At 52.4% G+C, this 26,341-nt stretch overlaps 1 protein-coding gene across 6 annotated transcripts in view; it reads left to right on the top strand.

Moving 5' to 3' along the window:
* Nucleotides 1–26,341, top strand: part of GLIS1 (GLIS family zinc finger 1) — a 210,960-nt gene that overhangs the window by 123,345 nt on the left and 61,274 nt on the right. For all 6 annotated transcript variants that reach the window (XM_032494319.1, XM_032494318.1, XM_032494320.1 and 3 more), the window contains exons 3-4: nucleotides 3,802–3,979; nucleotides 8,245–9,127. In XM_032494319.1, coding sequence (XP_032350210.1) covers nucleotides 3,802–3,979; nucleotides 8,245–9,127 — 1,061 coding nt within the window. The remainder of the gene's footprint in view (nucleotides 1–3,801; nucleotides 3,980–8,244; nucleotides 9,128–26,341) is intronic.

Here is a 26,341-nt window from a genome sequence, read left to right as displayed (position 1 = left end):
CATAGAAGAAGGAATTATCATTACCATCACTTTTCAAATGCTTATGTGAGCTAGGCCCCACGCCAAATGCATTGTGTTCATAATCTCACTTAATTGTCACCACAGCCTTGTGAGGAGTTAACCCTAGTTTAAAGATGAGAAAACTGAGGCTTGAAGAGGAAACTAAACCAAACTCTTGCCCCAGGGGTGCCAGTCCAGGTTCTGCTACAGATTTACTATGTGACCAAGGCAGTACCTTTCCTTCTCTGAGCCTCAGTTTTTTCATCTGTTAATGAAATAGATGGCCAGTCAGTCCCAACCCCAACATTCTCAGTTTTCTCACCAATTTGTGAAAATGAACAGAGGACCATTTCACCCTCCCAGCCTCTAAATAAGCTTCATTTATGTGGGAAGAGCTAGGTCCAAGGTCTGCTCTTGGCTCCATGTGGCACAGAGGGAGACATGGCTGCTGGGTGCAGACCTCTTCCCAGGGCACCCCCAGCCTGCCTCAGGGCAGCAGAGCCCCTCTCACTTCCCTGCCTCCCCAGAGGAAGTCTCTATTCTTGCTCCTTGGAGACAGAGAGTAAGCAAGGGTGGATCCTGTGACACCCTTGGGGACAGGGAGGCAAAATGCCAACAGGCAGGAAGGCAATGGGAGGGCCTGGGGTTGCAGAGTGACAGTAGCCACATCTTTCCAGTGGTGACAGCATCTCTGGGACACAGCTGCTGGTTTAATTTCCAGTCTCGGAGAAAGCAGGTGGCCCAGGGCAGGGTCTGGCATGGGTCTGGGGAGACCTGGGTTCTGCCCTGGCTAGACCAGCAATTGCCATGTGACCTTGGGTGGCCACTGGCCAGCTCTGGTGCTCATGTCCGTCTGTGAGGTGGGGAGGCCAGTGCTTTCATCAGGATGCTGTGAGGTTCACACAAGATGAGGGCTTGAGTGGTCTTGAAGCCCTGGGCAGTGCCAAACTGTGACCTGAAGGACTCTTTCCTCCTTCCCTCCCAAAACTGCCTATTTATTGTAGGAAAACCTCTTACTGTGTCCAGCGGAGAAGCCACCAATAGGCTCCAATCATTTGTCCAGTAATGATTGTTTCTTCCCCCGGAGGTGATGGGGTTTGCATCTCAACCCAGCCCCTTACTCTGTGTGTGACCTTGGGTAACCCCCTAATCTTCTCTGAGCCTTCGAGTGCTTGCCTGAGATGGAGTGGTCTTACCACCTGGCAGGGTTGTTTTTTAAAGACCAAAGTTTAGGAGTCATTGAGACAATGGAGCCCCGCAGGCTCCCTAACATGATCTTCACTGGAGTCAAGGGTGGGGATGCTTGCTTGGAGGTCCCTGGATGTTCGTCAGTTGGCTGAGAAGCAGCAGGATGAGACTTGGGCTTTGAAGTCTGGGAGATCTGGGTTTGAATTGTGTCCCTGCCTCTTATGGACCTTAGAGCCTGGCGGGAGGCACCTAATTTCTCCACACCTCAACTTTTCTCATCTGGAAAATGGCTGTAATGAACTGCCTCACAGGGATGGACACTTAAAAGAATCAAATGTGCCTGGTGATCGAATAGGTCAGGCTTGATGAACAGAGCTTGATACATGCTGGGCTCCCCTGTGCCTTTACGGGGCTCTGCCTTCCATCTCTCCTCGCCTCCTCCTATGTGAAGGAGGGGTAGGTAACCCAGGGGTCCCCAGCGGGCCTGGTGGGTCCTTAGAAGAAACTTGGAGCCGCCTCCCTGACCCACAGACTCTGGGAGAAAGACCCTGACAGGACAGCCCCATATGATAATTAAGCTCTCTTTGCTCCAAATGCTATTAATGGTCATAAAATTAGCCACAGTTTGCTGAGGCCCAGTCCCAGGGTTTGCCTCAGTGGGACAGTAAAATCTCAAGCAGAAGCGATTTGAAAAAGGCAGAGACCGCCAAGCAGAGACAGACTTAAATGAGCAGCAGCCTGCTCTCATTAACTCAGACCATTCATATTTGTTACCGGGGATTTCTTTTTAATTAAAAAACAACCAAGTTATTAAAAAATAAGCTTATGAGGGGCTGGCCAAGCAGCAGCCAAAGCCAGTGGGAGCCAGTGTTCCTCACAGCAGGACACTGGCCCAGTGCTTGGCCTGGGAGGGTGACCAGAGGGACACTTGTCTGGAGACTTGTCACTTGCCCTAGGACCTTGAGAGCATTGCAGCCTCGTGTGCAGACTGCAGTGCTCGGCAGGTGAACGCCTGGTGCCTGTCCAGAGCTTTGGGCACAAGGAGGCTTAGCGCTGCATGGCCTTCTGTGAAGATGCTGCCTGGGGTTGGGGGAGGGGGCTAGAGTTAGGGTTAGGGGAGCTGGATCCTGGAGGATGAGGTTGGGCTTCTGTCTCTCTAAGAGGCCACTTTTTAATTACATAGAGATTAAGACATGGGGTTTGGGTCTGAATGACCTGAGCCAGAAATCCAGGCCAAACTTTTACTAGCTGTGTGATCTTGAGCAAGTAGTTTAGCCCTCCTGAGCCTCGGCTTTCTCCTCTGTACAGTGAGGATAATGCTTCTCTCTCCCTGCAAGGGCAGTGGGAGGCTCCGATGAGACAGTGGAGTCGGGGCCGGCACGTACTGCTCAGCAAAGGGCACTTCTGTTGTCCTTGTTCTCACGCTGAGCAAGGTAAACCATTAAGATGAGAAGAGAGCCGACACCGGCTCACGATCAGCCCTGAAGCGGACAATCCTTAGGCCTCTTAATGTTTTATTACATCCATGGGACACTTTACACTTTTCAAAGTGCCATTTGACAATAAGAGTGATTTCCACTCCGGTGCACTGCTGGCTAGGTGCCTGCACTGTGCTGGGGGCTCTGCACCTCAGCTCTCAGAACTTCGCAGCATCTCTGGAGAACCGGCGTGGCTGTCCGTGGTTCACACGGGGACCGGCCTCGGGGAGTGTGGGCCTCAAGGAGGGACTTGCTAGAGTCACAGACTTGGTGGGGGGCAGAAGGGCTCACTTCAGCTCATCAGGCCCCAAAGCCCATGCCCTTTCCTCCTTAGCATAACCCTGCCAAGTGATTGGACAGAAAGCCGAAGAAGTTAGTTTTCTCATCACACTGTAGATGAGAAAACTGAGGCCCAGAGAGGGCACGTAGCTTATACCCATCATGCCTAACATTTTTATTATACTTTATGTTGTTTTTAAGGGCTTTGTGCAGATTTCAAGACTAACTGAGGCACATCTGCTTATGGTAGGCACATATGGCAGTTAGCCTGTGAAAGGTCGTGGAGGACGCAGAGATGTGAATGACTGTGGACTGTGTTTTTATGGGGGTAACGCAGTTTGGAAAACAACGTGGGTTGAGCTTCAGAGATAACAAGAAAAAATGCTGTTTAGTGAGCACCTGCTCCTTGACCTCCAGACGTCAGTAACATTCACCCAGCCTGCTGGGCAGCCAGCCCTAGGCAAGGCCGTGCACCTTGTCAAATGAGTGTTAGGTGGTCGGTGTGAGGGTCATAGATCGCAAGCTCCAAGAGATAGGAGTTTATGTGTCTCACTCACCATGTGTCCCACACCTGGGATAGTGTCTGGTCTGTCGGAGTGCTCTGTGTTTGTGTGAAGGTCATTTACCCACTAGAGCTCAGCATCTGCATCTGAGAATTGGGGGTTTTATTACTGATCGCGCTGGTGATTATGGAAATTAATAGGTGTTCCCGTGGCCTCGGACGCAGCAGGGGTTCAGTTAGTGTTGCTCAGTGGAGCTCTGTCCCACATGGTACCCCAGTGACTGCCCTCTGCCTATGCCCTCTGCAGACCGTCCCCACTCACCTCATCTCCTCTTCCTGTCTTTCTCTTCGTAGTGAATGGGAGCTACGGCCTCTGCACCCCAGGCTCGGAGAAGAGCCTGCTGGACCTGGACCTTGCGGAGGGCCCTGGCCCCACCTGCCGCCAGGGCCTGTTTCTCCCTGCAGGAAGCCCACCGCCACGGAGCCACCCCCTAGCCTGTGAGAGGCTGCTGCATTTCCCCCACCCCAGCAGGTATGTGCTTCGTTCCCACGCATCAGCTGCCTTCTGTGGATGCTCCGGGAGCCCAGGGACTTAGGGGGCCTCTACACCTCACCTGGTCTACCTGACTTGTGGGACACATAGGGAAACTGAGGCACGGGAGGGCCAGAGACCAGGCAGAGCCCAGTAGCACATGGATGACTGCCTGGTCTAGACTCCACACCGCAGCACTGCAGGCCTCATGAGAGACAAATGGTTTTACTGAGGTGTGTCTGGCTGTTACAGAGAATCAGTCATTTCAGAAGAGGAAGATTCAGAGGATAGGGAAGAGCTTGGAGAGGGAAAACCCAGCTCAGGGTTCATACACACTGTAGTGTCAAGCCCTGAATGGCTCCTGGAGCAAAGAGGGGTTCTTCCCCACAGGTGTCTCCTGCCCCAGGAAGCCGTTGTCCCACACAGCTCTGCCAGGTAACCATCAGTCAGTGCTTGCACATTTCCGGTGACATCCACCTCTGGACAGATGTTCTGTCAGATTGCATATGAGCTGAACTCTGCCTCTTGTGGCTTCTCCCTGGGTCCCAGACGTGCCTCTGTGCCCTGGTTTGCCCAGCCACAGACCGGCCTCTGCACCCACCCACTTGGCCCCAGGGCTCTCACCTGTTGCCTGGGGCTGCAGGTCTAGAGGCTGTTTCACAGACCAGAGATTCTAAAAACTGGCCCAGTTGCGTATTTGCTATTCATTCCCTTTCCAGTCATTTATCAGGCACCGACTCTGTGCCAGGCACAGTGGTTGGTGCCGGGGTGGGTGCCTTGGTGAAGGAAGCAGAGATCTCCCTGATGGAGTTTACTTTCCAGCGGGAGCCCCACAGCTGGAGATATTACTAATTAGCAGGATACTTATTCTTCCCACGTTCAACAGTTTTTCTTTGAGAATGTGGACTCCCCATGACCCTCTTTGATATTACTGAGACTTCTGATTTATAGGAGTGTTATCAGTCTGCTCAAGCTGCCGTAACAAAACACCTCAGACTGGGTGACTTAAACAACAGACATTTATGTCCTCATAGTACTGGAGGCTAGAAGAGATCAAGGCATCTGCAAGTTTGCATTCTCCTTGAGACCGCTCTCCTTGGCTCGTAGACGGCTCCTTCTCTCTGTGTCCTCACGTGGTCCCTTCTCTGTGTGCACACCACTGGGTATCTTTTCCTCTTCTTGAAAGGACACCAGTCCTATTGGATTAGGGTCCCACCCACCCTATGACCTCACTTAACCTTAATTACCTCCCTAAAGGCCCTACCTCCAAATCCAGTCACACTGGGGTTAGGGCTTCAACCTATAGGCTTTAAGGGGATACAAGTACGTGTGTAACAAGGAGTAAGGACTCTGAGTTGTCATTGTTTGGTAATAGTCAAATGCATGTATCTGCTTGATTATTTACTGAGGCTTCCCTGGCAGCATCCAGTTTCTCCAGTGAAATTCTTTCTATCTCAGGGTAGAAGCTATGAAAGCTAAGCAATTGGGTGTTTTTTTGGGTAGAGACGATCAGAAATATCCTTTGTCATTTTGAATGTCATTTTGACAGTTAGGGCACAGGAGAGTCTATACCCAGAACCCTATGCCAGCATCAGTCTGAGTTGCTGCCACCTCTACTACTGATCTGGCTCTTCCAAACTCCCTCCGTTTCCTAAAGACAAAGAGGGTCTGTCTCAGCCCCCATCCCACACCCAGTCGGATCCTGTGCCTTCCCCTTCCCACTGGATCGCCTTGTGTTCAGAGCCTCCCCGTTCTTGCTGCTCCCTGTGATTCAGCCAGATCCAAGTTCAGATTCCTGCTCTAGCGCTACCAGCCTTTGAGGGCTCGGGCCAGTTGCTTCAGTTTTCATCAGTGTGAAACAGATGGTGGTCTCTCCCTGGAAGAACTTGGCCATATGCATTCAGCAGATACCGCAAATTGTTGTACTGCTAGGATTCATGAGACTGGTCTGGGAAAGCGCCTGGAGTGGTTCACTCTGTCCAGGAATCTAAGCTCACAGTTTCTAGAGATGTGATGGGGATGGCCCAAGGCACACAGGGCTCCACGACAGAGCAGGGCCAGAACCACTGCCTGGCCTCACAGAGACAGCTGGCATCCCGAGCCAGGGGACACTAAGGCCTGAGCTGCCCCCTCCCCACTGGATGCCATCCAGGGTCTTGCTGGTGATTATTCAGGTAGCTCCATCGCAGAACACACAGCTGCTCTCTTCTCCTGGTATTGGTGCTTTAACCTGACACTAGTTTTAAAGCGATTGCTCCAAATAGACGCTTACCTGGCTGCCCTCCCCTGCCTGTGCCCACCTCCACCAGGTCAGGAGCACGACCTTGCAAGGAGCAGCTGTGCTTTTATTTCTTTTTAAGCTCCTCAAAATCATAACTTAAAATCAGATCTAGAAGCTACTTGGAGCTCGCTGCTGGCGATGGTGGGCCCAGCGCCCCCACCCTGGAGGTGGGGCGATGCATTTGCTCCTTCCGATTCTACCCCGTGACCGCACTCTGGGCAGCAGAGTTCCTGGGAGGGAAGAAAGGTCTCTGGTGAGTGAGGTGGAGAACTGTTCAAGTGTAGCTGAAAACCAAACAGAAGAGCCCCTTCCCCAGACTCCTATCCAGGCAAAACTCCAGGTTTCTGCACATGAGAACTGCACACACCTGGGAGGGAGATGGGGTGCCTGGGTTCTGGTTCCAACCCTGTCGCTGGTTTGCTCCTTGTGACTGCGGGCAAGCCATGCGCCCTCTCGGTAGTGATGCGGTTGGAGCCTATGCTCTCTGAGGGCTCTGGGCTCTAACTTTGCTTCTCCCCTGTCCTGTCCCCTCCCCTCCACCTCACGGCTGGAGCTGAGGATGCCACAATTTCTGCAGGGAGCCTGAGAGGGAGGGGCTGGGGCTGCAGGGCCACACTGAAAGCAGAGGGACAGGGGATGGCCCCAAAAGCCCTGCTGCAGAGAGCCTCAGGACAGCGGTGGTGATCACGGCAGTGGTGTTGGCACCACTCACCTGGCCTCCTCTTTCCAGAGGGCTGTCATAGCATCTGTTTCCTCCCTTGATCCTGGTCGCCCGCCTCTGAGTCGGGAGGGTTAGTCCTCATTTCACAGGTGAAGAAACTGAGGCTCAGATGGGGAGAGGTTTTTGGATGCATGGGGTGTCTTCGTCAGACTTTGGGCTCATAAGCAGGCTTTTTGTTCTGCTCAGTCAGCCATTAGGGCTTCTCTGACCCTGAGTTCAGTGTCACCTTGCTGGCCTCTCCTCTTCTCAGAGTACTCTGGTGACCAGCAGGCCCTGGTATCTCTACCTGCACTTACTTGTCCCTCATTTGGGAGAGGCCCCTTTAGGAAGGCATGTGCCACATGTGTGGTGATGACAGCATCCTGGGGATCCGGGCTCTGCCCATCACACCATCCCCACCCTCAGGAGGCAAACCATTAGATGTTGAGGTGCAGAGAATGGCCCAAAGCACCTTGCCAAGGTTTGCATGGCCAGGAGTGGCTGAGTGTGGCCTCAAACCCAGGTCTCTTGCTGCCTCGCCTGGCCTGCCTGGCCATGGCTTCCCCGAGAGATGCATATTGTGCACTCACGGTGTCTGGGTTTGAAATCCTGGGACACCTTCCCCCGCCCCCCCTGCCACACCAAGAAGCTTTTTCTCAGTTATTCCTAGGATGCCCCCCTGTGACTGTGATTCAAACCCCCACCCACTGATGTTCATAGTGGAAAAGACAGATTGCTTGGGGTAAAACATAGCAAAGTTAACTTTTTTAGAAATTAAGAAAAATTACAAGATTGAAGGGACAAGTAAGCAGAGTTTAAAGCAAAATGGACTTGGTATCCCTCAAAGAGCCATCCTCAGCCTTCTTCCTTCACAGTTCACTGGAAGGTCATGGGGAGAGGGGCAGGGCAGACCCAGGGAGGCCTTGGAGGCAGGGTGGATGGCGCTTGGGCTGGAGAGGCTGGTCTGGATTTGGCAAAAGGATGACCTGTGCTCCTTGCTGGCGTTCTCCTGGGCACATTCATGTTTTCAGACCTCCCACTCTCTCGAACCTCTCCCCAGCCCCCTCCTCTTCCTCGCTCTCTTCTTTTCCCTTCACACTCTTCTTCTGCCCAGACAACCAGAGTTGCCCAGAGTCCTGGTCTCTCTGCTGCCAGCCCTCAGCCTCTCTTTCCTGCTCTGGGCTTCTCCACCCCTCTGTCCTCAGACTCCCCGCTTTCCCCTGCCTGGGCCTCCCCACTGTGGACTGCCCATCCTCTCACGACCTCTCTGGCACTGTCTTCCAGGTCGCCCAGGCCCCAGGCCACATATGTGAACGGCAGCCTTCCGGCCACACAGCACATCAAGCAGGAGTCCCTGCCCGACTACCGGGCCATGACAGAATCTCGTGCGCCCCTGTCCGCCCACTGCCGGGCCCCGCCCGCCACGGGCCTGCACACGGACCTGGACCTCCCGGGCCGAGGCCTTGCCACCCCTGCACCTTCCTGTTACCTTCTGGGCAGTGAACCCAGCTCTGGCCTGGGCCCCCAACCTGAGGCCCACCTCGCCGAGGGTGGCCTGAAGCGCTGCTGCCTCCTGGGCCTACCTCCCACCTCCTCCATCTCTGCCTCACCGTGCGCCTCCTCCGATGTCACCTCCATCATCCGCTCCTCCCAGACAGCTCTGGTCACCTGTGTCAACGGACTCCGGAGCCCCCCTCTGCCGGGAGACCTGGGGGTTCCTCCCAAACGTGCCCGGCCCACCCCTGCATCCACCGAGAGCCACGAGGGTAGTTTGCAATTGGACACCTGCCGGAAGGCCGGCTTCCTGAAGCAGGAGCCTGCGGACGAGTTCTCAGAGCTCTTCGGGCCTCACCAGCAGGGCCTGCCGCCCCCCTACCCCCTGTCTCAGTTGCCGCCTGGCCCCAGCCTTGGAGGCCTGGGGCTGGGCTTGGCGGGCAGGGTGGTGGCCGGGCGGCAGGCGTGCCGTTGGGTGGACTGCTGTGCAGCCTATGAGCAGCAGGAGGAGCTGGTGCGGCACATCGAGAAGAGCCACATCGACCAGCGCAAGGGCGAGGACTTCACCTGCTTCTGGGCAGGCTGTGTGCGCCGCTACAAGCCCTTCAACGCCCGCTACAAGCTGCTCATCCACATGAGGGTGCACTCAGGCGAGAAGCCCAACAAGTGCATGGTGAGTTCCCCCGCTGCCCAGGCAGAGCGGCCCCCACCTTGCTGCCCTGGGAGAGGTCTGCCTGGGCTCCTCACCGGGGGCTGGCTGGGATCCCCTGTACTTGACGAAGGAAGGACCAATGCTGTAGATGTGGCCACTGGTCACAAGGGTCAGTGCCCTGTAACTGGGAACCTCGGCAGAGGGCACCTCGGACTTGCCAGGTGCCCCATCCTCCACCCTCCATGGCCTGGTGTCGCACACACTCATTCAGGTGGTGACACGTGCTCTGAGTCAGAGGGGCTCAGCCAGCCTTCTCTCTTACATACAGAAGCTGAGTGTCCCAGTGCTGATGGCCAAGTGAGTCATGGGGCACATACTTTCCCCTAGTGCTGGATCTTCATCTGAAGTCCTTCCCAGGGAGGCTCCCTGGGCCTTCTGGGGGCAGCCACAGGCTTGGTTTCCTCCAGGGAGCACTGAGTCCTCACAGGCATCTGACTTGAGAGCTGCGGGTCCCCAGGGCAGTCCTTGGGGTAGGGCCAGACATTAGCTGATAAGGCCCTGGATAGCACGGGTAAGTCAGAGGAAGGAAGCAGCGTGTCTGGTCTGCAGGGCCAGTGTCAGAGCCAAGGAAGAGTTCTACACTCATGTCTTACCACTGTCAATGGGCCCTGCCTCATGGAGAACTCAGGCTGGGGAGGGGTGCAGCTGGGGGAGAGGTACACCTCTGTTCTGCTCAAAGCCCAGAGCAGTGTTTGCAGGGCCGGGGAGGGGGCAGGAAATATCAGCAACCAGCAGCATCAACTCCACCCTCCTGGGACCAGCTGTTGGCCCATGGGGCCCATCTGCTTGTGGAGCTGTAAGCTGGGCACCCACTGAACCAGCTTATTCAGCTTTAAGGAGGCTGAGTCTTGAGGATGAGAAGGAATTCACTTTATAGACAAGTGAGGGGCAGGGAACAGCCTCTGCCAAAGAAAGGAAGCACGATGGATCCTGTGGCTGGTGTGCCGGTGTCATGGGGAGAGGCTAGAGTGAGCAGGCTGAGAAGGTGAGCTGTATCATGTGCCTTTGGGCCAAGGCTGTGCTGGAGGGAGAGCTGGTGGCTGGGCCAGTCCCTGGTGATGCCCCAGTTCACTTGGGGTGTTGACACATGACTTGTCTAGGAGTTGATGCCCAGCAGACATTATAGGGCAAGACTCCTGGACAGACGGGTCCCACCTCTCTCTGAGATCCTGCTGTGGACAGCCGCTGAGCTGTAGTTCTCCTTTACATCCTCTCTCCTGGGGTGACCCCACTAGTGTCTGTGGAGCCCTCATGAAGACCGCCTGGCCTGAACACCGGCATGGTGTGCTTGGTGGCCTTCTAGCACTCGGGCTCCCATGTGGAATCACAGCATCCTGGAATTTCTGTGTTAGGCATGAGGAACCTTGGAGGTGATCTGGACCTTCCCTGCCCATTTTCCTGGTTGAGAAATGGAGGCCCACTGAGGGGTCAGAGAGGCTCAGATCACTCAGAGCAGTCTCGGGATCTCTCTGTAGGGTTTCTTCTCCTGGGCCAGCCTGCCAGGATCTCTTTGGTTCAGCAGAGTCCACAGGACACTGGCTTACACCTGGCTCATGCCTGGCTCATGCCTGGCTCATGCTTGGCTCTAGGGACCCAGACCTGGACCTGCCGAAGTCTTTGCCTGGGGGCAGTCACAGTTAGGGATGGGTGGAAGATGGGTGTGGAGACCAGTGACAGGGTCTGGGATGGAGTTTGCCTCGGCCCAGAGAGAAGAGGCCTAGCAAGGCTTCATGGAGGAGGTGATGTTCAAGCCATGTCTGTACTCGCCTGTGGTTGCATTTAATCTTTATAAGAGTCTTGTAAAACACGGTTTTTACAGATGAAGAAACAAAGACTCAACAGGGTCCAGCTGGCCTTCCACTTGCTACTATGAGAACACTTCATCTTGCCTCTTTGGGGGTTTAGGATTGGGGTAGTAATTACAGCAAGTAGCTCATGAGTGCTGACTGTGTTGGGGGGCTGTTAGTCCTGTGGTCCTCATGCTGCATGTGGTCCTCGTAACAACCCTATGGGGCAGATACTATTAATCACCACTTTGCAGATGAGGAAACTAAGGCTCAGAGACATTCATAATTTGTTCCAGGTCACACAGCTAGTTAGAGACAAATAACAACAACAGTAACAATAGAGGCTCATACTCATGATAGTAATAATAGGAACAACAATAAAAATAACTTGCCCAAGGTTACCCAGCTAGTAACCATTGGAGTGGGAGTTGAACCCACCGCTTTCTAAACTGATGCTCTTGTTTGTGTATATCATCTCCTGTTAAACTGATTATTCTCGGGGGTCCTGGGGCACTACCGTGCTGTCCTCTGGAGATGGTAGCAGAGATCTGTGAGCTCCGCCTTGCCGGCCGTGGGCATGCTTCCCCTTCCTGTGAGGCTGGCGCAGTAGGTAACCCAGGGGAAGGGGCGGGCCCTAGCCCGCACCCAGATAAGTAAAATCTCCCTTCCCTGTAAAATTATTAATTTCTCATGACAGGCCTCTGCTACCATGTGCTGTAATAGACAAAGGAATTTTGGACCCGGAGTCTCTGGAGAACAGGAAATAGATGAGACACTTTGATTGAAGAGTAAATGGCCCACTAAAATAGCAGTTAATCCTTTTATTATCTTTCCAGCAGCCGTTTCCACAGTTCTTTCATGAGGTAAGCCTTTCCCGCCCCGTCCAACTGTAACGCTCCCGTCTTCGCAGCTGGTTCGCATTTAGCCTGCGGAGCCTCTGCTCCCACACCAGGCCGGCCTGGACGAGCTTCGAGGAGCCCAGCTCTCCTCTGCCCAGGCCGTTCGGGCCAAGCTGGGGACTGGGACTCGCCTTGCTGGCCCCCCGGGGTGAACTGCACCGCCTCCCACCCTGCCCTCTCCACGGCCCGTCCACGCCATCCAGAGGAAGCTCCCTAATCTCTTTGCAATATCCTGTTATGTTTCTTACGTTGTCGGAGTTGTCTTAGCCTTATTAAATTGGGGGTTTCATCTGCGTTACGATAGCAAGGTTACGTCCAACCCAAATACTGACGCGACGCCTCGAAGACGTTAACTTTGAAAAGATTAATTTCTTGCTTTCTTAGGTTGGCTCTCCCAGACAGTTGGAATTCTGATTGTCTGAGACTGCAGAAATTAGCAGACTGTGAGTTTGCTTTTCCCCACGTTGAGAAAAAGACAGGCTGAGTGAAAAAGGAAAACTCATATCCCTGGGTTTTATGAAATAATCATGACAGCAACCCCTGACTTTTGTGATGAGCTTGACCAAAGCTGTGAGCACAGCATGGAAGGTTTGTGTGAAAGACACGTGAAAGCCCTAGAGTGAGTTACACTGACCTGGGGCCCTGCCACCTACCAGCTGTGTGACCTCAGGCAGGTGGCTTAGCCTCTCTGAGCAATAGCATACTCGACTGTAAAATGGGGCAATCATAGTACCTGCCTTTTTGGACTGTTGTTATAAAGGTTAAAGGAGATGATTTAAGGAAGTGCTTAGTTAATTCTCTTCTTCCCAGTCACACTCTTTACACTGATCATCTTAGGAGATTCATCCAGTAACTATGAATTAGGACAAGATCATTTATGGCTGTTTTACAAATGAGGACCCTGAGGCTCAAAAGAGCCAGTTAGTTAGTAGAGCCTGGACTTGACCTCTGCTGTTGGTGAGGTGGGCAGGGCTGTCACTCATGCTGGTGGCCTTGTCAGGTGTCTGCCAGCGATGCAGAGCACCTGCTCGGTGTCAGATGGTGTCTGTTCAGTGTGACTGAAGCTAGGAGAGGAGTTGGGGCAGAGGCACAGGGAGGAGGCTCTTGTCCCTGCTGGCTCAGTCCTGATGCACAGCTGGAGCCTCGAGGCTACTTACATCCTTCCTGTCTGGGTTCCTCTGGCAGCTGCAGCCACACTGGCCACTGGTCCCCATCCCCTACACCTCTGCAGTCTATCCCAGGTACCAGTGGACCTGAGACCAGGGACATACATCAGAGAGGCTTGACCAGGGGTCTTGGGATTGTATCTCATGGGAAGTCCTGAGGGAGAAGAGACCTAAGGCATTTGGAGACAAACTATGCCTAGCCATGGATTACCATGCCCAGAAGAAGAAACTGACGTTCACAGATGCAGTGGCCTGCTCTGTATCACCTGGTGCAGCTGCCTGGACCATCCCACGGGCCATGCTGCCCTCCACCTAGCAGCCTTTGCCCAGGTTCTCCTTTCAGCAGAATACAGTCCTCTGTGCTTCTCATATCATAGTGGGTGGGGTCCGGGGCATCTACTTCTTCCCCCAAACCCATGTCCTGAGACCAGCCTCGTGGGTTGCACGTATTCCTAGGCCAGCTGACACTGCTGACTCATCCCAACATCTCAGACTCATCCCAGGGATTACTAGGGAGTTAGAAATGTCTGTTTCAGGCTGGTTTACCAGTCCATCCTCATCATGTATGGAAGGGGCATGGGGAAGACAGACCCTGAGAAGATGGGGAGCCAGGATCACACAGGAAATGGGGCAGCTTCAGCGAGCAGGGGGTTTCCTGAAGGGACTGGTAACCAAAAGCTGGGGAACATTACACTGTGGGAAAGTGACCCTCAAATGAGGGAAGCATCCTTCCCTGAAGCACTTCCCTTACCCGAGGGGCAGGCTCCCCTGTGTGCCTGCCCTAGTGCTGGGAGCTTGGGGTCCAGAGACATGGTGTGATGCTAGACTTCTGGTGCCGTGGGAGGGATGCTACCCTTGAATCTTGTGATCTTATTGCTGGAGGACGGAGGGAGGGAGGGGAGCCAGGAGCTGAGGGTCTGAGCCTGACTGCATAACCTCGTCCAAGTCAGTCAAGGGGTACAGGAACATTACTGAAATACTCACTGGGTGTTTTTCAGTATTTAGGGCTTCCACTCATGCATGATTTCAGTGCTTAGAACATTTCTGGAGACTGGAATTATCCCCATTTTACAGATGAGGGAAGGATAGTCCAGTTCATGCCGAAGTTCAGGCCCCAACTGCATCATGGGGTCAAATTTGAGACTGTGTGCTAGCCATGACCCCAAGCCACCTCCCAGGCAGAGAATCATCAGTCTGCTTACAAATGTCGAGAGAACATCCAGATCTGAAACTCATTCGGCAAGCTGACACTGAGCAAACGTGCCTCCTGTGTGCTAGGCCCTGGTGGGCTATGGGGTCATAGAAGGGAATCAAAGCCAGTCTGGGCTCTCAGAGCCCTGGTGAAGCAGGGAAACGGATTGATGTCTGCTTTAACTAGGTTTCCCAGGCCAGCGCCCCATCACCTTGAGAGCCTGCAGGTCCCCTGCCCTGCTAACATGATGGGTCTTTTGTTCTGTATTAGAGAGGAGAGCACTGTGGGATGAAAAATAAGACATTTCACCTTCTTTAAAATAAGTAAGTCACTTGAAAACAATATCTTCCTTTCTGGAGGCTAGGGTTTCTGATGAGGTTAAAAAGCTGTAAAATGGAACATGGTTTAAACCCCCCTGCCGTGGAGGATTCTGCTGTGCATGAGCCCAGAGAGGCCAAGCTGGTCCAACCAGCTCAGCTCGCCAAGTCCACCCACTTTGGAAATGGGGGCCTGAGCCTTACCTTGTTCTTCTTGCAGGGGGTGGAGAGGGTCTGGGTAGGAAAACCTTTCTGGGCAAAGGCAGCCATCAAGTTGGCATCCAGATGTGCCCTCATTAACAACGCCTACTGGGACCATGTCAGTTCTTGTTTCTACTCATGGTTAGATGGGTAAGGTGAAGGCCAGAGAGGGGGCCTCAGTAGCCCAGCATCACCCAGTGAGTTAACAGTAGGCCTGGGATGTCTATTCTACTTTGTTCCTCCCTGCCCTGAAGCTTCCTCCCCTCCCGAATTCCTAGTGAGTCCGCATTCCAGCTTCTTTCCCTCCTCTGGGCCTTGGCTTTTGCTGGTACCTATGTCTAGACTGCCTTTTCTGGCCCAACAAACTCCTAACCATCCTGCACAGCCCAGTCCAGTGTCCCCTCCTCAGTGCCCCCTTTCTCCATGCCTCCTGCTCTCCCAGCACATGTTGCTCCATTTATAATCGTATTCCTGGTGTGGACGAGTGTCTTGGGGACCACATGCCATTTGACACCTGGCGTTGCCTTGGAAGCAAAGGAGTTGAGCCTACCCCCTGGTACAAAGGCTCTGCCCTGGTGGCCATCTGACCTCTCTGTTCCGAGGCTATGTGAATTTGCCTGGACACTATCTTCCAGAGCAGTTTCCTGTGAAGTCGCAAGATTAGAGGGACCTTAAAGATGGTCATGTTCACCCACTAATCTGGTGCGTGAAGTTTTCCTGCAGGAAAGCCTTAACTTGAAACCTGGCTTTGCCACCAATCAGCCTGTGATTGTGTGCAAGTAGCTTGACTTCTGCAAGCCTCTGTTTTCTTTTTAACTTTTCTTTTTTTATTGAAGTGTAGTTGATTTACTGTGTTTCAGGTGTACAGCAAAGTGATTCAATTATACATATATATACATTAAATATGTATTATTTTTCAGATTATTTTCTGAAATAGGTTATTACGAGATATTGAATATAGTTCCCTGTGCTATATTGTAGGTCTTTGTTGTTTACCTATTTTATATGTAGTAATGTGTACCTGTTAATCCCAAACTCCAAATTTATCTCTCCCCTTCCCTTCCCTCTTTGGTAACCATGAGTCTGTTTTCTATGTAGGTGAGTATAGTTCTGTTTTGTAAATAAGTTCCTTTCTATGTTTTTTTTTTTTTAGATTCCACATTTAAGTGATATCATATGATATTTGTCTTACTCTGACTTACTTCCCTTAGTATGATAATCTCCAGGTCCATCCATGTTGCTGCAAAAATTTCATTCTTTTTTATGGCTTAGTAATATCCCATTGTATATATATCTATACATATACCACATCTTCTTTATCCAGTCATCTGTTGATAGACATTTAGGTTGCTTTTGTGTCTTGGCTATTGGAAATAGTGCTGCAATGAACATTGGGATATATGTATCTTTTTGAATTAGAGTTTTCATCTTTTCTGGATATATGCCCAGGAGTGGGATTGCTGGATCATATGGTAACTCTATTTTTAGTTTTTTAAGGAACCTCCATACATTTTGATAGTAAGCCTCTAAAGCAAGCCTCACCTGTAAAGCAGAAGGAATAGGACTATGGTGAGGCTTTGATGAGGTACCATATCCCAGATGCTTGTGCAGTGCCTGGCACACAGTAAGTGCCCAACAAATGGTTCTGACTGCCCTGGGTAGTCTGCATTAGGAAAGGAGAAAAAGGAGAGTCTGAAATGCATAGTGGCCATGTAGTCAAGAGTGTCCCCAGAGGAACAGAAAAGGTTGTTGTAAGTCCCAGCTCTGCCATGGATGGGCTGTGTGACCTCGGATGGGTCACTTGGCCGTGCTGAGCCTCAGTTTTCTGAACTGTGAAATGGGATTAATGCCTAACACTCTGTGTTCCCTGGGGGCCCAACAAATGCTAATGCCCTTTCCCCTCTTGAAGCCAAGGTTTCAGCTTCACAGATCTTTGCTTACACTGAATGCCTTCCTCTCTTCCCTAGTTTAAAAAAAATCAAACACAGGGATCTTCATAAGGAGAGACTCTGTAAACTTCAGCTTTGTGATTAACTCAGAGCCCTGAGGATCCCCTCTCTTCACTGTACAGAGGAGAAACTGAGGCCCCAGACAGAAATGACTTGCTGGGAAAGGAAAAGCCAGAGGAAGTGGGGAGAGATGGAGATAGAGACTCCTCCCAGCTCTGCTGCTCACTGGCTGTGCAACCTTGAATAAGTCACTTCACTTCTAAGCCTCCATTTATGCATCTGTGAAATTGGGCTTGTGGTGCTCACCCCAGAAGAGTTTCTGTGCTCCACAAACTGCAGAGTGCCCTGCAGAGGGGATCAAAGTTGAATGCCTGACTCCTAGTCCAGCACTCCTGCCTATAACTGGGCCCGGAATACACAGTCACCCTCAAGGGCGCATTCCTCCCAGGTGGGTTTCCCATCAGGCACACAACTTTCTAGTCACATGCTCCCAAAATGCAGTTCTTGGCCTTTTGGCCTCTTTCTACAGCTCTCCTGGCCTCCTCCTTCCCTGCTCCACAGCCGACCTTACTCCATCCCCCACCCCCTCCCATCCACCCCTACCCACTCTACTCCTGTTCGCCTCCCCATCCCCGGCCCTACCTCCTCTCCCTCCCTGACTCCCCGCCCCCCATCTCGTTTAAATTCTGAGCCAAGAATTGGTGAGCCAGGGTGGACCAATGGGTAAATACATAGGATAACTACTAGGGTTCAAATCCTCGCTCTGCCCCTTAACCAGCCATGAGACCTCAAACAGGTCACGTGGTCTTTGAGCCTCAGTTTCCTGTCTGTGTAAAAGGGAGAGTGTTGTGAGAATTAAATGAGATCATGTATATGGAGCACTTACCTCATGCCTGGCAAAATACTCCATGCTTGAAAACAGGAGTCCTTGTTCCCCCTTTTTTTTTTTTTTTTTCTGAGTCATCAAACCCGAGCTCTCGTAGACATGAGAATTCCTAAGAGCACTAAACTCGAGGGTACAGGAACACTGGCCAAGTTTTGTGAACTCAACACTGCTTTATGGAATATGAAAAAAATTAAGGATAAAAAAAACAACCCTCTGAATTGAATTTAAACTAAGAAAAGGAGAAAAAGCTTTTGATTTTATTGGAATGAAAAAGTCAGATAAAATCAACAGTGACTCGAAGAAAGCGTCCAGAACATGTTTTCTAAGAGGGACATCCTGGAAATGGTAAACTTCACGAGCGTTAATAGGCTCTGTCTCCACTGGATGGCAGATGGGTCATCTGAGCCGACTTCACGCGCCTCCCTTGGACTGCTACAGTGACGGCCCTCAGCGTCCTGGCCTCGTCTGTTAAGTGGGTGATGGGCCACACCACACCTCTATGGCCTCAGTCTCCTCGGACGCTCCAAGACTCTGGACACTGGGCTTGCCTGTTCCCTTCCTCACAAGGGTATCTTGGGCTCAGCTGTGTTGTCTTCCCCCAGTTTTTTAGCTCGGCTTTTTTGATACCCATGCTGTGCCAGGTTCGATGCTAGAAGCAGGGGGTACGGCATCAAATGAGGAATGGTCTGATGGCGAGGAAATTAACCACATGCTGCAGAGACACAGAGGGCGGAGAAGACTTCCCCAGGATGTCATGAGAGCTAGGCTTTGAAGGGAGGTTAGGAGCTTTCCAGGGGCAGACCACGAGGAAAGGCATTTAAAGGAAAGGGAACAGTACATACAAAAGACGTGACAGTCTTGACACTTGCGGGGAGCATAGGTGTCCTCTTATGGTTGGAGTGCGTTCTGTGCATGGGGGCTGGGAGCAGACATGGAGTTGGACCTTTAAGAGTGTCGAAGTCCAATATGAGGAGCTTAGGCTGTACCCTGAGGGCAAGGGAGAGAGTGGTGGAAGGGTTTTGAGCAAGAGAGTAACACAATCAGCATTAACATTTAGAATGTTGGTGGTGTGGCAGGTACATCTGAAGGGGAGCAGCAGGTCCCCCTGACGCAAGCAGGCAGATGAGGACGTAGAGGTCCAGGAAGGAGGCCTTCTTCCCACCAGAGCCGACAGCAGGGCCTGGCTGCCAGCCAGGGCCTGGGCACCACAGACAGGCTGGCTCAGCCCAGCGAGCCATGCCGGGCAGTGTCTGCACCTGATTGGTTAAACGGAGCTCAGTCGGCCTTTGGAAGCAGCGTTCAGCACATTTACCAGTGGGAAACGGGAAAGGCATTTCCCATAATGTAGCTCCGTAAAGTTTGCACAACTGTTCTTTGTTTTCCGTCCATCCCCACAATAAATCTTCCTCTGCTGCCAGGACTGGGGCCTCTGCGGTCTGTAAGTGATTACGGCGCTGACTCGTGCAGTGCTGCCTCCTCAAGATGCATTCTTCTGACGTGGGTAATGATAAAATGAGAGCCCATCACTGAGACTCCACAGCTTTGCAAGTGGCGATTTCCAAATGGCTGGAAAGTGGCCGCCTGATGGAGAGCAGCCTGCTCTTGCCTCGTCCACATGGCACCTCCTCAGCCTCGCTTGCTAAGTCTGCCCTGCTGGGGGCATAAGGCCCAGAGAGCAGTCATGCACGGGAGTCCTGGGCTGTGCATTTCCTGGAAGTAGGACAGGTGGGCTGGGGGCCTCTTTGGGTTCTGCATTCCTTGGGGCAAGCCCGGGAGGTCTCTGCTGGGCACGGAGGAAGGCGAGCACCCAGTGAGTGTTCGGCTGATGGACCACCCACCAGCCTCTTTGTTTTACTGAGTCAGAAAGCATAGGATTTTTGAGCTGAAAGGAACATGTGTAGCTTCCCAGGGCATGACCGGGCCCCGGGGTGCGGAGTTTTGTTGGGTAGTTCCCGTGCTCAGGGAACGCACAGGGCAGCGGCAGGATCCCTGGTTTATGACAGGCGCACCGAAATCCACAGAGTAGAAGCTGCCTGGCCAGGTGTCACGTCTGGGAATCCACCTCCTGCCCCTGGCTCCCTGCTCTGTCGTCTCCCTACTGCCCACAGTTGCCTTCTGCACCCCTATTTAGCCACAAATCTTTGTTTCCTGGAATCTGCTGAGCCCCTCATTTGGGGAGTCAGTTTGTCCTATGGGGTCATTTCTGCCCAGGTTTAGTTGTCAGTGAACATGATCGCAATTGGAAGTCAAGAAAGGTTGAGTCTGCTGTGCATCTAGTACTTCCTCAAGATCTCTCTCCTCTCCCATCCCCCTCTGCCTCCTCCCATTCCTCTCCCCAGCCATCCAGGACAAGAGGAGATGGTTCCTGGAGGCCACAAATCCTAAAGCCTCTGTTTGCACTCTTGCCGATGTGGAAACAGGTCTGTAGAGAGGGTTTGGCTCATTGAGATCACAGAGAAAAAGAACTAAAGCTCAGATCCCTTTGCCTCCCAGCCCTTTCCGCTGTGCAGAGTCGCTATCTCTTGAGTACCTACTATGTGCCAGGCCCCGGATGAGAGCTGACATACATTGCCTCCATCTGTACCATCGCTGCCTCCCAAATTCTGGAGGACTCTGGCTTGTGTTGTGTTTGCACTGGGGAAGAACCTTCAAGGGCATCTTGTCTGATGCTGCTCCCAAGCCCTGCAAGCACCTTTGACAGATGGGGGCCTGAGGCCCAGGGCTGGAGGATGGCCCACTGGAGGTCACGCAGGGCAGATGGCTGGTGGCTTATGCAGTCCACAAGTGTCAGAATCACCTTCCCTCCTGGCCGGATCGGGTTCAGGCAGCCCTGCCCCTCAGGCTCCAGGGAGACTGTAACCAGCGGTGGGTTTCAGACATCACAGCTCCTCGTGTGCGTTAGAAGAGCATGGTGATAGGTGGCTGTAGGTGTTAAGCCTGGAGGAAGCCTGACTTGTGCGAAGGCCCACTCGGATGAGCGCCAGCACAAGTCTGCAGCCCCTGTGCCTGTCCCCACCCCTCACCTTCTTCATGCACACACAGCCACCTGGCCTTGGGCCTCAGTTTCTTGGCATGTGTGAACTTTGATCAGTTCCAAGTCCTTGAGTTTCTTGACCCTGACTCAGCCAGTCTGGGCAGAGACCGTGTGCGCCAGGGGTTAGAGCTCGTTTCCCTCCCCAGCTCTGCATAAGACTGCCTTGTGGCTCTAGGAAAGTCACCAGGCCTCTTTGGGGCCTCAGTTTTCTCTACAAAATAGAAGGCTTTGACTCCAGGATCCTTAAGATCCTTTGAACTCAGACAGTTATCTTTCTGCATTTCTGGCAGGGCCCAGGGGAGAAGAAGGAGATGGACAAGGAAGGGGCAGGTATGGGTCCCTGCTGAGCTCTCTGACCTCAGTTCCTTCCGTGCTTTTCTCTCTTGCTCTGCTCCAGCCGCACTAGCTCCTGGTTCCTCCTTGGCTCACACATACCAAGTTAATTCCTACCTCAGACTCTCTGCATGGCTCTTCCCTCTGCCCAGAATGCTCTTGCTCCAACCCCGTCTCCCTTCACTCAGGCCCATGAAGGCTTTCATAGAGGTCCATGTCACCTCCTCCAGGAGGCCTTCCGTGACCACCTGTCTAAAGTAGTACCTTCAGCCACTCTGCCTCTCATGCTACCCAGCATTGTGTGTTTACCTGTGATCTGTTCACTCCACTAAGCTCCGTGAAGTCTATCTAGAACTTTTTATGTTTTGTTCCTTGTTGCATCTCCAGGGTCTCAGACAGTTTCTGACACACATCGTGTGATTGACAACTATTTGCTAAATGTGACTGAGAGGAGAGTCTGACTCAGTGGAGCAGAAGTGATGGGGTGTGCTGGGAAGGGATTTTGCAACACACTCACAGGGCTGTGGTGAGGATTGCATGGATTGCTGTCGGAGAGGCATTTCTGGGTTGGGCTAGACAGGTAGTGTGTCCAGAGAGCCCAGCACAGTGCCCAGTGCACAGTTGGTGCTCAGCACATGTTGGCTCCCTCCTTCTGCCTCACCCCCAACCCTGACTTCCCTCCCTCCTTGATTTGTAGTATCAGGGTAAAGGAAAGTCTGCACCCCAAGTCTTCCAGCTCATGGAATGTCAGACCCAGCCAAGAGCTAGAAGCCATCTGGTTCAATCCTGTTTGTGGATTTGGAAACTGAGGCCCAGAGAGGAAGAATTCCTGTCCAGGTTCCCACGCTGTTTCTGGGGCTTGCAGAGAAATTTACAGTCAAGCCTTCCGCATAGTGGATGCTCTGTAATTAGCTGCTGCTGCTGCAGCTGTTCATCATTAATTCAGTCTCCACAGATCCTCTCTTTATGACCATGGACCCAGAGGTAGAGCGAGAGTACAATTTTGCGTTAATTGACAACAAAAAGACTATTACAACCAAGAATGCAACAGGGGAAATGATTAAACTGCCCCAAAGCAGCTACTTTAAAGTGGGAGGAGAGAGGGGAAGTTGCGTTTGTTGGGAATGTGCTCTCCTCCAGATAGCAGATAAAGCCTGTCGGCCTCTATTTTCTTGATGAGTCTTTTGATGTCATTACTGTCCCATTTTATGGATGAGGAGACTGAGGCTGAGGGACATTAAGTACTGGGATTCCCATCTCTGGCCTGCTGCTCCAGGATACCCTCTGTGTCAGCGCTATTTTCTGTAATCAAGCATGAGCTGCTCGCTCCCTGTTTTCATTGAGCTCAGTCTAGAGGACCCCTGACAAGGCATCTTAGTTACTGCAACTTCTCAAAAACAATCAAACGTAATCTGGGTTTCGCATGGGCCCTTCCACTTAACCTACACCAGGGGCTGGGATAGGTGTTGCTATATTGGGAGTGAGCACCAGGAGCCCGAGGCATACTTGTGCCCCACTTCCCTGGCTTCTGTGTGCAGGGAGCCAGTGACCTCACAGGTTGGGGAGGCATGTGGGGGTCAAAGGAAAGGAGGGGTTGGGGGGCAGCTGCCTGGGGCTCCTTCCCTGAACACAGGTGAGAGAACCAGTTCAGGGTGGAGTCCTCTGCGGTCCATGACAACAAACACCAGGCAGAAGAGAGCATGTGGGGAGGTCCCACAGCCAGCAGGAATGGGAGTCGGGATTTGAATCCAGGGAAGCCTGAAAGCATAACAACTCCTCAGGAAGAACTGGGTCCTGCCTTCAAGTCTTCTGGGATCCAGTTCTGATCCCATATTCACCATGACCTTGGCTGGGCAAGCTATTCCCTTGTTCTGGTCTCAGTTTCCTTTTCTGTTTAGTGGAAATGATAATCTTGCCTCATCTGCTCATCACCCCATATCATCACCACGACAACCTTATATTTTTGGCACCATTGCCCCATCTTCCCAGTGAGGACAAGAAGGGACCTGGTAAGGCAGGGTGACCAGCAAAGGGGCACACAGCAGGTCAGTGGTGATTCCTGGGGTCACACAGCGGGTTAATGGTGATACCCAGGGCAGGCTATCCCCATGTCACCCCTCTCCTTTGAGTTCTGTTGCTGCTTGTGCCCCAGATGTGATGGTGTTTGTCGGGCTGGCTCTGCTCCCTCCTCCTGCTGCCCCCACAGTAAGTCCAGCTCCTTGGCTGGGGGATGTCGAGGTGTGGTCCTGAGGAGAGAGGAGCAGAGGGCCTGCTGCTTGCAGTCAACACCTCTGTCAGGATGTTCGCGGCTCGTGCCTTCAAAGCACCAGCCCTTTAATTGTCTCCACATTGTGAACCCAAGAACTTCATCCTGACAACTGGTTGGCAAAATCAGTCAAGGGTTCCCCCTCCTGCAACCAGACAGTGGTTTCAGCCTTTCAAGAGCTGTCTGAGGTGCTTACTGCAGGGTATAAATTAGATTCACCTGGCAAGGCCCCACTTCCCACTGGAATCTTTGTGGAAATGCTCCCTTTTGGATCCTGTCTGAGACGGAAGCATGAGAAGGCCTGGGCCCCCAGGAAGCCAGCAGGTGGGAGGTAGGAGTTTCCCAGACTCGTGGGTGAGATGGGTAAAGCCAGCAGGGCCTTGTCACAACACTCGCCGACCCCAGCACTTCTGGCTTCAGCCTCTTCCTCCATAAAAAATATTAAAAATTTCATTTTATGATGGCATTGGCTTAAAGACAGCATATTAATATTATGTATTAAAACTTTTTCTTTGACCTAAAAGAAGTTCCTTTTTTCTTCTGATTTTAAATTAAATTACAACGTGTTCATGTGTCCCTAAAAGTATTGTGGACACTGTGTACTTTGTGTGCTGTGCCTAGTGGACAAGGCAGCCTGTAGCAAGGCCTGCAAAGGCTGGGAGCACTTGAGGTTCAATCCAGGCCTCGCCTTCCGTATCCCCTCCTCTAGGCTTCAGTTTCATCCTCTGTGAAGACAGATACGTGGAGGAAACACCAGAAAATCCTGCTGTGATGTTCTACTCTGTCCCCTCCTGTTCTAGGCCATTTTATTCCTCGTCGTTGAGTTCTTGTCTTTCATTAAGAACTCTGGTTTACAACAAAAGATGTGCATGTAGTTAAACTGACATAGATTACAGAGAAGGACATAAAGACATGAAAACCCTAATAAGTTCACTTAGTTATTGTGATCGAAGCTGGTATTTACTAGGGATTCCTGGAAGCCAAGGCAAAGAAGGCAAGTTGCTGAATTGTAGAATTCTTACCATTTGGGAAAGGGAGCAGAGCAGCCAGCGTGTGGGCAGGGGCCAGTTTTGTCTGGATCGCAGGTCTTTATGCGGCCTTGGTGAGAGTCACGCGAGCTGATCACTGGAGGAGGGCTGTGCAGATCACTGACGATTACACAGAGTCACTAAGCAAAGCTATCGATCTTGTTTTCACAAATAACTTTGCTAATGTTCTTTGAGAAAAGCCAGGGCCAAGTAGATACTGGCAATGAAGGTAACTTCTCTGTGCTCTGTAGTCTGTGTCATACTGTCAGTCTGTCTGACAGTAGCCCTCTGAGGTTTGGCATTCTCACTTTACAGATGAGGAATCTGGGACTCAGAGAATCTAAGTAATTGACCCCAATCACACAGCGGGACCTGACTTCTGTGGCAAGCGGGCCTCTCTCTACAGTCTTCACGGTTCAGTCTATTACTTGGGCAGATTCAGCCCCTTGCTCAAGAGGTTCGTAGCCTAGTGGACTCTGTAGGCCCTAAACAGAAGAGGGTAACACTGAGACACATGCCTTGAGGAGTGCTAAGGGGGTGATGGGGCCCAGTGGGAGGAGAAGCTGTCAGCCTAGGGCTAGGGGAGCAGAATAGCACCATGGAGGAGGTGAGAAAGGGCACTAGTGTGGGCCAGGAGATGAGATGGTGAAGCCTGGGTCGGGGAGGTGGCAGAGGAGAGAAACAGCCACCTGCCAGGCTACTTACTTACAAGCAGCAGAAACCAGCTCTGGCCATAATGAGCCCTGCATCCCCTCCCTCCCCCCGACCAAGAACTTGTTGGCAGACCCTTGTGACCTCAGACCGCTTATCTAAGGAAAAAGGAGCAGACTTTGGGGACAGGGAGGATCCCAGGACCCCAGAGTCCTAGAGGCGGGGAACCTAGACCTGCTTCTCCAGGGACAACAGACTGTCCAGACATCATGCCAGGATCCTTGGCCTCTGGGCTGCCTCTCATTCTAGGGCCAGAGCTGAGGAGGGCATCCCACTGTCCAGCTTGCTGAGGATTTCCCCCTCCTTTGTGGGAGGCATAAAGGTCCTTCCTGTTCACACTTTCACTTTCTACCCTAAGGATTCTTTAATATTGGGAAACTGGGCAGCCAGTCAGATCAGCACACCTGCAGCTACAGAAACGATTGGATCTGAGAGAGAATTCAGGAGAGGCTGCTCTGTGCTCTGCTTTGTCCTGCTCTGGAGATGCTCACCGTCTAGAGGTGGGGCAGACTTGGAATCTGAGTTAAACCCCATGATAGACCACCTCGAGGAAAATCAATGGGAACTCAGAGGAGAGGATTTAATCTAGAGTGGGGAGGCCTCCAGAGAAAAGCTGGGTAAGAGTTATCTAGGTGGAAGGGGATGAGAAGAGTGTCCCAAGGAGAGGGAACAGTGTAAGAAAAGGCCTGGAGGTGAGAGCTGGGAATGGCTCAGTGATGGAGTGATGGAGAGGTGACCTGGGCTGCTAACAGAGGACCTTGTATGTCAGATGGAGGAGCTCGAGCCCTGTCCACAGAGCAGCAGAAACCCAAGGGTGGGTTGGAGCAGGAGGGGCATGAGGTGCATGTGAATATAGATGTATGTGTGTTTCCTGTGCCTCTTGGGGGCCAGCATGCACATGTTCATGCCATCAACTAAAATCTCTGTGCCACTTGTGTTAATTAACAGCTAATGACTTAATTCTAGAGGCTTTTCCAAGAACAGAGTTAGTGTCTTTGGTTGCAGTTTCCCAGGACTCAATAACCCCTTTCCTCCAGATTTATATAGGCTGCTGGAGAGCAGTGTGCTTGCAAGCAGTTTTCCAACTTGGCCCAAGAATCTTCTTTGCTGGGCCAGGGTGTCCAGTGAGGGCCCCTGACAAGACGTCAGGTCCCCAGGGGGCCACGGCTCTGCCCCTGGACTGATTGCACCATTTGTGGAGAAGGTCCCTCTGAAGGAGCCTGAGCTTTGGGCTGACTGGATGTCCCCCCTCCAGCCGGCCTGTGGTCAAACCCTGGCTGAACTTGGGCCTCCTCTTAAACGTATTCACATCTAGACCCCACGGCTAGGCGGGGATCCCAGTGCCCCTTGTTAATGGTACGGCTGGAACCATGACTGTGGCTTGGACACAAGGGCAAAGTAGGGCT

Source organism: Camelus ferus, chromosome 13 (genome assembly GCF_009834535.1).
Source record: "Camelus ferus isolate YT-003-E chromosome 13, BCGSAC_Cfer_1.0, whole genome shotgun sequence".
NCBI classification, from domain to species: domain Eukaryota; kingdom Metazoa; phylum Chordata; class Mammalia; order Artiodactyla; family Camelidae; genus Camelus; species Camelus ferus.
Note: the sequence above shows the minus strand (reverse complement) of the source record. Positions and strands in the feature narration are given on the sequence as shown.